Source organism: Aquila chrysaetos, chromosome 13 (genome assembly GCF_900496995.4).
Source record: "Aquila chrysaetos chrysaetos chromosome 13, bAquChr1.4, whole genome shotgun sequence".
NCBI classification, from domain to species: domain Eukaryota; kingdom Metazoa; phylum Chordata; class Aves; order Accipitriformes; family Accipitridae; genus Aquila; species Aquila chrysaetos.
In genome coordinates this window covers 15,727,167-15,737,786 of record NC_044016.1, presented here as the reverse complement: position 1 = coordinate 15,737,786, position 10,620 = coordinate 15,727,167, and the positions used below count along the sequence as shown (strand labels likewise).

The window sequence follows — 10,620 nt, the reverse complement described above, 5'->3', positions numbered from 1 at the left end:
GAGAAAGGGGTTACAAAGACATGAGACCCCAGGTGGAGTTTCAGCTGCATAAACCGCATACTTACCTAGATTATACTGCAAAAGTTCAGTGACTTGTGTACTTTCTTGTGGTTTTGTCAAATTGCCTTCATCTCTGCGAGCATCCCATGTAGTTGCTCACCTGCACCAGTGGAGCCACCTCCTGACTTAATTTTTATTTCAGAGCTAAAAACAACTATAAAGAGCTAAAAGCAACATGCCTTCAGTAGACAATCCTTAGATCTGAAGTTTGCTTTTTAGCCCAACAAAACCCAAATTAGTTGACAGATTAAAAACTGCTTGGCACTGTGGCTTTTCAGCCAGAATACAGCCGATACCTGAAGTTAGGCAGCACTGTTTTTTTGCCTCATCTTCCAAAAGTAAAAATTGCCCACTAAAGCTTGGTTCAATGCTGTAACTAAGCTCGAGTTCCTATTGATTATCCACTATGAACCTTTGAAGTGCCAAAGAAAAATGACTGGTTTTCTGGGACTAATTTTACTTTTTAAGATTTAAGCTGGTGATTATAGCTGACAGTGTAAGAAAGCTCACATATGAAGTGGCTGACTTAACTCCACTTTATACATGATACCAAGAAGCTACGTAGCCACTAATAGCTAGGTTGTGATGCGTTAAAAAAATTGACATCTTACCTATGTCGAGTGTACAATTTGTTTGGAGTTCTTTTTTAACTCCACCTAATTAGCAACATCAGCATCAGATTCCCATAAGGGCCATGAAAAGTATGGATCCTTTCGCCAAGTCCTGCAAAGGTTTGCATAGGCTCAAATAAGCACATGAAGATCCAGTCTGTTAAGACAAGACTCTCATTGTAGTTAACCTCTCATATGAGCCTTTTGAGAAGGTCAGGATGACACCACTTATATTTGCATCCATTTCTTTATTCCCTATTCCATTTAACATGTTAATGAGGATCAGTTAAAAACAAATCTTTATTTTGCTCAAGATTATCAGAGAGCAGATTTGAGAACTGACATGGACTACTTTGATACAGGAGAAGTCATAAAAATGATGAGAAGAAAAGAATCAAGCTCAATTTGACATGTCAGAAAGACCTGAGGTGGAAGAGAAACTCCCCACTCTCAACATTCTATAGAAATATCTTTATGTTAGTTAGCAGGTGGCAATATATTTAAGAGAACATAATTTTAAAATAAATGTTAAAATTGATAAGGCAAATACATGAACAAATTTTATCAAGCATTCAGACTTCTCATACTAAGAATACAAAGTCAACAAGCATGATTTTTTTTCCCAGGCTGCTGAAATCTGAACAGTATTTTGACTAAACTAAAACCATGATTAGAATTCAAAATACAGAACGGAAAGCAGTACTAATCTAGAGGGAAAAAAAAAAAGATGTCTTTGCATTGTAGCTTTGCAAGCTATGGTCCTTCTCTTTGAAAAAACCTATGTGCATGCTTCACTTCTATATAATAAAAGCATAAACCCTTTTATTTCAGGGAGACTATCCATATGATGTAAAAACCCCACACATGTAAGTGTTCATAGGACTGGAGCCTGTGGAGTACAACAACTCTCACCAGTGGAACAAGGTATTAGAATTGAAGTAGAAGTTTCAACATGAGAGCATTAACCTTAGAGAAATTTCTATAAACACTGTACAAAAGTAAAACTTTATAGGTCTAACCTCAGATCTTTAAGGAACTTCAAGAAATGAGTTGACTAAAAAGTCAAGTTTAATCTGAATTTTTAGACTTTAATTGAATGCTCTCCCATAGCTGGAATAAGATTTATTCCAGCTGAACTTGGGATGGATTAGCCCTATGAGCTCTAAACGTTGTTTGTACTCTTCTGTCTCCCACATAGAAGCCCACTTTGAGACTTCTGGCTTATTATGACAAAGAGCCACATTTGCTAGAGAACAAACACAAATCCATCACTAAGAAACCCCTCATAAATCCTATTTGGTTGTCTTTTTATATAGAAGACTTGCATCTTCTTGATAAATTCCTCTCAAGAAAATATAAAGCATATTACACTGTTTTAGCAATCCTTTATTGAAGATAACAAGTTGGTTATGTTCACTGTATTGTATGAAACATCACAATATCATACTGGGAAGGTACTATCAGTACAGGGTTGGACCAGAGCGGACAGTCTGAACAATAAACCATTTTGCATTCTTCATTCCCTATCTTTTAACAACCCCCCAAAAAAACCAGTAAAGGGACAAATACCTGTTAACATCATCATTTAGAACACTTTAACTTACAAGGCTAAAATCTAATGAATAAATAAAATATACTGTGGCAATAATCCTCTCTAGACCAAAAAAAATCAGGTACACAGTGAATCAAAATGATTGGGAAAGCTGGCCTTCCGCACCAGTATGAAAGAGCATGTGGTTGTTACAGACTCACCATGGGGATAAAGTTACAGAAAAATACCATGAATTCCATTTCACACAAAACCAGTTGATGACTGTCATTAGCTTAAAACTACACACAAGGGCAATTACATCCTCGCTGAAACACAGTTTAAACAAATAGGAAAATGTTTACAAGGCATCCACAGCATGTAAATCATGTACAGATGGATACATTCATTGTTTCCCCTCCCAAATAGCTTTTATTTTAGATAAATACTTTACTCTTCCCCATTTTCAGCATTTACTGGACTCATTACATGCACAACTCAAAGTCAGAAAAAAAGTCAAGGTTATTGCAAAAATAGAATTAAACTAAGAATCTTCAAGTACCTTACATGACAGCCACTCTGTACCATGCCCATTACTTATAAAATGAAAGGTCATTGAACCCATGAAAATATCTCTAATATTTCCTTAATTTAAAATAGATAATTTTAAGTGTATTTATAGTAATCTCAAAGTGATAATTTGAACTTTGAAAATAATGCAAACAATTAAAATTATACCCATATTACACAAGACTTCTGTCTGTATCTTAAGCTGAAAAAAAAATCAAAAAACTATAGAAAACCACATATAGAACAAAAAAATAATCACAATTTACATTATAATAAAGGCAAATTTTCAGCATTTTTTAAAAAAACCTGCAGCTGTGAGATGTCAAAGCAAGTCACTACTAACTATAAATTCATCAGTTTGGTTTTAAAAGACCTTCTCTAGCAAGAGTTTAAGGGTGTGTTGTACACATGCGTAAAATTCTTACTGTTTTTAGATGCCTAGAATCTTCATATATTATTGCCAAATACACTTATCTTCAAGCAAGCAGTAGGCAACGTATCACAATTTGGACACCGCAGGAAACCTAACGGTCTGGTAATACAGGTAAAACTGGAAAATTTAAAAAAAAATAAAATACACATCTGATAGCGTATTGCCCAATTGAAATTACTTCCAAGCCACAGAGCTGCAAAGCCTTCCAACTCAGTAAAGTGAAATAAGTAATGTCTCAAACAATTACTTGTACTCTCTCATGCTTGTGTGTTGCACATTTCATTTAGCCATAGCATATCTTCAGAGTACACCTACAATCCCATGCACCTCAGGTACATATATCGATCTGCTGAGAGAATCATTCCTTCCTTCCTTTTTAGGGCCAAAGTTCATTATGGATGTACTCAGTATGCCTGAGGCTGGTAAGAATACTGTAGTACAGGCAATGCTAAGAGTGGCAATATCAGAAAACACAAAAATGAACAAATGATGGAAAATTCTAATATCTTTCTGCCCATTTCACAAAATGTTGGAAATCCACCAGAATTTTTCCCTTGTATTGAAGAAAACAGATTTAAAAGTTTTTTTTCCCCCTTTCAGAATCAAAAGCATTTTAGTAGATTTGTAAGGCTACCACGGATCTTCTAGATCTCCAGCACCCTACAGGAAAAGAAGAGGAGAAATATTACTACTCACCAATACAAATGAAAACATTTTCTTGCACTTTGGATTTCAGTGGCATAATTAAGTAGAATACTAGTGTAAGACAGACAACATTTTCCTTTTTTTCCATACCTGCCTGCTTCCACACACAAACATTCTCTGTTCCTCAAATTCATGAGGGAATTTACTTTTATAAAAACATGAACCCAGTAAAGCTATTATAGCATAAAGACTTAAAAACAAGTATTATCTAAAATTGTACTAAATCGTAGATACTACATCTATGGACTACAAAAAAATAAATCTGTAAAATACTAAGGAATTCAGCCCTTCAGGTACTCCTGGTCCTCAAGAAATTCCCGCAGGTTCTTTTTCATTAAAGCAGTGATATTTGTACCTATTTTGAACAATGAAATTTTTGTGCAAGTGTTATGTTATGAACTGACCGCTGAGAAGAATTCCAGATTTAACTTATTAGCAGATTAGTTACCGCCACTGTAAATGCCCAATATTATCACTGATCTACCCAAATCCACATATATACATGTGCCGTACACCAAAAGACAAGGAAAATATTTGGTAGAAGGTAAACTTAGGTAGAATAGCCAGTTTATTCATTTATATGGCTGATGTTTAACTTGAACCTGAGAAATGACTCAAGTATCTGTAGAAACTAATGAACATCATTAAGTTAATATCAGAAGCTATGAAAAGTTTCAAGTCATGTCAGAATGATAGCATTTCAAAGGAAGTTTATTACTTGCTTGAAAGAGTCAATATGCATACAGATATTATTCCACAGCATATTCTTTATTTTCACTTAAACACAAATTCTTAGAACTTGACACTAGGTACTAAATCTAAGTACATTTTAATTTCTGGATATGTGTTATGCTACAACCTGGCAAGTAATAATACAGTCATCTAGAAAATAGATATTTATGGTGAACAGTGGATACAATCTAAATTGGAAAAAATCCAACACATTTCATGAAGAATAAGTGACAACCTAAAAAGTAATAGCTTTTGTAATTTAGTGGTAATATAAACTATACACAATTCAAATACAAACATGCAGTATATGATGCTGGGGAAAAAAAAGACTGAAGAATTTGTATAATTCAATTAATTTGCACAAAAGATACAATTAAGATGTGAATTACTTTACAATTAGCAAACATACACCATCAATATTATTTAAGAACGGGCTTAAAAGAAAAAGTTTTAAAATTTATTTTTGCATTAGCATGTTAGATTCCTATTGTTGGTGTCACAGGATTTAAAAAAATTCAAAGTCTCAAATGGGAAGTTAACTGCTTGCTACACAACATAAGATGCAATTACTATAATATACCATAGTAGTTGAACTTCTATGGAAAAAAAGAGCTTTGTATAAACAAATCTGTACAAATAACTAAAGTAAAAACAAACAGACTTCTAGGATAGACATGACAAATGTTGAGATCTAAACAAAGGAAAATAGGCCAAGTGAAGCGAAGCATTAAATCCACTATGTAAAACATTATGTCTGTTTATCATTCATCTCATTCATCCCTGAATCTTCGTTTGAGCTCTGTATTTCAGCAAGGTGATTCCCAGATTCTGTGTGGGTGTCTGGTACGGGGTCACTGGGTCCAGCATGAGTATCTGAAGTAGATGCTGCAGCTGATTCAGCAGTGCACTCTTCTCCCTGCATCTTAGCTAGCCTGTAACTAGTCAGCATCTCTTCCAGAAGGTGGCGGTAGTTCCCCCTATGATTTATTCTCATTTGCCTGAGTGCTTCCACCAATTTTCCCTGTGTTCCACTTTCCTCGGCTTCGCCAGGGTCCTTTTTTTAAGATTCAAGACCCCAAAAAAATCAGTAGTTAAACTAGAATATTTTCTAACAACATTAAAAAAACCAAAAAAACCCCCCCAAAAAACCCAAAACATTTTTTCTGATTGAGAAAACATCAGCTTTGCTCTATTTGGATATAAAACACCTTATTAGCAACATACATCTTCGAACAGTATCATCCATGTTGGCCTATTTTATACAATGTAATAATTTAAGAAATTATACCTATTAAACCAGCATTTTTAATCATTTCTATTTATTTTGAGCAAGTGTCAGCATGGTACCTCCTCTCAGTTAACCCCATCTTGATTCAAACTGTCTTTTGATGAATATAGCTGATAATCCCCACAACTTTGGTCAGCTGTCAGTGAAAAATTTGAAAATTTAAGCTTCTTTAGCCATCAGGTCAACATTTTTAATTGTGAATTTCTGCACAGCCAATAGCAACAGAGTTCTGTGAAAAACTTAAAGAGAATAGAGGACTCTACTGCTAGCAGTTTAGTTGAAGCATCACATCAAAATAAATGCTCAGTGTTTTAGAAAACAGTCCCTGATTTTTGCAAGCATGATGCTGCCATAAAAGAAACAAGCAGCTACCTATCAGCACCAGGCGTGGTGGTGTTTGAACAACATAAGACACTATTTTTGGCAGATATGTGTATTGCCTAGAAAAATTAACAGGTAGAACAGTTATTTAAAGTCAAATCTAAACCTACAGCACAAAATCTGAGTAACAAGCACTGATTAAGGAATGAAGGTCTCCTCTGCAAACCACCTATTTGGCTACAAGCCTTCAGTTGAAAAAATTGGGGGGTTTGTTGGGGGTTTTTTTGTGATAGACTTGCACATCTGTTACAGTGCTCTGACACTGCTACTAGGTATTTTAAGTGCTAAAGCAGTACTGTTGCTTTAAGGGAATAGTACATTTAAATTATTAATATCTAGCAAGTTATCAAGCTAGACAAATGCAACTGTATCTCTGGAAGTTGGCAGATTTCGCAGTACATTAGAAGCAAAATCCAGACTGCCTTGTTCTCATGCTGACCTCATTTTATTGTCATTAGTCCAAAAGCTTCATAAACTACAAGTGTTGCAGTCACTCATTTACAAGACTAATAGCAGTATTAAGACAGTATCTTGGGTTTTGATTTTGGATGCTGTAATGGTTACTGGAATAGAAGCACCGATTAGCACAGTCTAAGTTAAAAAGGGGACAATTTTACCACAAAAATTAACGTTACTGCATATAAAGCTATCCCTCTAAGCTTAATTTGTTGCATAGAGACTTACTTCCAGTGTGGTTTGCTGGTCTTAGTTTGAGATGTTTTGACTCCCATGTACTAGCATTTTCATATTCAGATAGCTCTTCAAGAGCCCCATGAGGAGAAGCAAGTTAAAGGAGGTAGTTTCAATCTATGAAATGGGACTGTTTTAATGCCTCATGAGCACAAAGTCAGTGAAAACTCAAGGCATCAAGATGAGGCTACAGATGTATCCTATTTCTTAGGTTTTGACAAAAAAAAAAATACTACTTATGTATTTATCTAGCTAATATTAAACAAGGCAGCATAGCTGAAGAATTCCAGTTTTTTTAAAGTTCAGAGAACATCTAAATTCAATAGTTCCTTCACCCCATCAGTTTTGCTCCGAGGTTGACATTAGCAAACATACAACCTGAATCTCCACATTTCACAATATTCAGATCTTTAAAAATTCTTTTGGCAGAATGAAGTGAATACTTTAGCTCCCATGCAACGCTGAAGAGTAAAAGCAATAAGCAATGTAATAGCCGTCCTGAGACTCCTAAACAATTCCAATGCTAGTAGGAGTCGATGTAACAGTGCTGTTAGTGTTTGATATTCAAACTCACATCCTGCTTTGCTTTGCACCCTGTTTGATGACAGGCTATTTTGTGCTTCCCTTGTCTCCCTCAGTGCTAGCAGACAAGAAACCCCACAGGCAAACAGCAGGACAGAAACTGCCCCTTTTACTACACTATACACTATATATACACTATAACACAGATTTCTCTCTAATGATGTGTGGCTAGAACAGGACCCTGAAAACTATGATTATTATGCAAGTTAGCATTTGTTTTCCTTCATATTCTAATTATACTTAGGGCTACTGACCATAAAAACAAGAATAAATTTGTGCTAGCTATATTTAACATGAGCATTCAATTTTGACACAAGTTCTAGTCTGTTAAATTATGTATACAAAAGGGGCTACTATGTATTAGGGACAGGATTTACAGTGTTTAAGGGCATAAGAATTTTGTCAATTTAAATTTTTTAAATTATCTGTAGCAGGCCTTTATGACATACAATTTGATTTAGGAAAGTGCTACAGTATAGTATTAGTAAAACCAAGAGAGGAACATGATTGGTTTCAAACAAGATATTCAAACATAGCTTTAAAGAACTGCCACTGAAACTATTAACACACTGTACTTTCAACATTGTTCCTTGTGTTTAAGGATACACATACACCCAAGTAGCCTAACTGGATAGTAGCCTCCTAGTCTTCGGAATACACATAAAAAAAGGGTCAAAGAAGTTGCGCCATTAGAGAAAGAGTAATACTTTAACATGTTAACTAGAACAACTTGGTGTTTTTTTACCATTACAGTGGTAACAACCATTTAGCTATGAAGAAGTTCTTTTCAATTCCCTTTAAACATCTGAAAGCACCAAGCCCTCATACATAACAGATTTCTATTACTTCACTCACACTTATAAAGGCACAAGCCACAGCATTTATAGCAGAAGTCCCTCTGCTCAAACACTGGCAAAGTTGTTCCTTGTGAGCCCAATGCAGGGCTCTCTCCAGCCCTGGATTTACAAAATACCTGTACTCTGCTGAGATGCCCTAAAAGAAAAAAAAAAAAAAAAACCAAACAAAACAAAACTTATGACTCCTATAACCTGAAGCCACGCTAGTGATCTCTGAATACTGCTGTAGTAAGGACTCTTTCACTCCTCAGTCTCTCACTCTACACAACATCTCCTTATTTAGGCTATATGTTAAGGATTCTCAGAAAATCCACATGTGAAGAATTGGGAGAAGTTACTCTACAATCACTAGCTTGGATAACAAAAAAAATTCTAAGCTACTGCCTTGGTTTTAATTTATATACTTTCTAAGAACTTATTTGCAAAGCTATTAGGATGCAGTTCACAGTAACTCAGGGTAACTAGTTTAAATTGTTCAATGTTAAAACGTAGACTCTTTAGAAGGAAGACGTTCTCATTCTCAATTGCAGAAGTTAATCTGGTTGGTTTGGGTTGTTTTTGTGTGGTTTGGCATCTTTCAAAATTTTTACTCATGTGCATTAACATTTTAGCAATTAATTACACTATTATTTTGTCAAGGTAAAAAAAATTGTTCTAGCCTTATATAAAATCATCAGATGAAGATGACTGCCACAGGCAGACTTTCCAGCTAGTAACAGCAGTATTCTGCATTATACCCATGCTCTAACAGACAGATGTACCCTGTTAACTACACCTGGAGAAAGATTCCCAAGTGCAAGTCAGTGCACCTTTGTACTCTGCAGACTCAGCATCGGTGTCTGCAGCTCATAATTTTTCATACGAAGATCCGCTCTTGCTTCATACTAGTTTAAACAGGGGCATTATTAGATTTTGGTCTCACTTGGAAATGTCATCACTGGGATGTACTGTATGTTTCCTTCCTACCTTTGCTTCCTGTTTGAACATGAGGTGTGTAGCAACATTATCACAGTGCGTAGACATCGTGGGGAGTCTGATGTTGAGTAACTGAACAGCTTCCTTCCCTTTTACCCACCCTGTGCAGTAGAGTATTCAGTTCAAAAGACTGAGAGATGACCACATATATACCTGGAACTAAATAAGACTAGCAAAGAAGTCATGTTTTCATCACCTCAGATATGAGGCCCACTAAATTCATCCACCTCAAAAGACAGTAAGATAACAACTCCTACATGCTGGGAAAGTGAAAACAGGAATTGCATCCTTCACCCAGTGGTGCATCCTCCTCTCAAACTGCTCTGGGTCAGAATCACTTAGGATGGAAAGAAGAAAAGGTACTGACTGGCAAATGACATCTTGCCACAAGATCAAACTGCAATTTAATCCGGGGTATTTAAAACACATCATCCAAATCATTATCGAGATTTGCACTGAATACCAACAGAAGGCCAAGTTTACAAGGTAGACGGGAGCGTACTGCTCACATTTCTTACTGCAAAAGCCAAATTAAGAGGACTCAAAACAACTATCCAGTGATTCTAATGGCAATAAATGTCAAAGCTATTAATGGTAATAAGGGGTAAAGCTATATTCTTTTATAATTAACTTGCATATCTAGTTCAGTTACCTCATTTTATTAAATTATAATGGATGATGTACAAAAATTTCCTGGAAGTAGCCAATACACAGAAGGATGCTGTACTATATGTTAGGACTTCCAGCAAGCTTGCATGGCTACTGAAAAGTAAATTTGGACTTAGAAAAGATGCATCATAAATGCAACTATGGCATATATTTCTAGAATATTAGACAACCTTTTTTTTCTTTAAAAAAAAAAGCAACCAACTTAAAAAAAACCTAAGCTGTAATCTTCAAATAAACCACTTTCACCAATAACTTTACATCAAAAGCAGGAACAAAATTATGGCTAAATAATAGTAGTAGCAGGCTGGTAGAGGTGCAGAGTTTCCTGAAGGACTAAAGAAACTGAAAAGAGCAAGATCTTGCCTAGCTGGTTTTGGGGTACTGCTGCACAATTTGTTGAAAGTTAAGTGAAAAATGTATACTCTATCACTTTCAAACTAAAAATAGGAACAAATACTAAAAAATAAAAAAGTTAGAGATGTCTTTTCTATCTGTACTCTAACAGACTAGTGGCCCCTTCCACCTACATAAGCTTTCTA

General features: G+C 35.4%; 1 protein-coding gene across 14 annotated transcripts in view; it reads right to left on the bottom strand.

Moving 5' to 3' along the window:
* Nucleotides 1-2,036: 2,036 nt before the first annotated feature.
* The window catches only part of PPM1B (protein phosphatase, Mg2+/Mn2+ dependent 1B), a 62,298-nt gene continuing 53,714 nt past the window's right edge, over nucleotides 2,037-10,620 (bottom strand). For 11 of the 14 annotated variants that reach the window (XM_030034518.2, XM_030034507.1, XM_041128213.1 and 8 more), the window contains one exon: nucleotides 4,601-5,693. In XM_030034518.2, the coding sequence (XP_029890378.1) occupies nucleotides 5,388-5,693 (306 nt within the window). In that variant the 3' untranslated portion in view covers nucleotides 4,601-5,387. Of the gene's footprint in view, nucleotides 3,863-4,600; nucleotides 5,694-10,620 lie in introns of those variants that run through there. The other 3 variants (XM_041128218.1, XM_041128219.1, XM_041128220.1) reach the window with 2 other exon arrangements.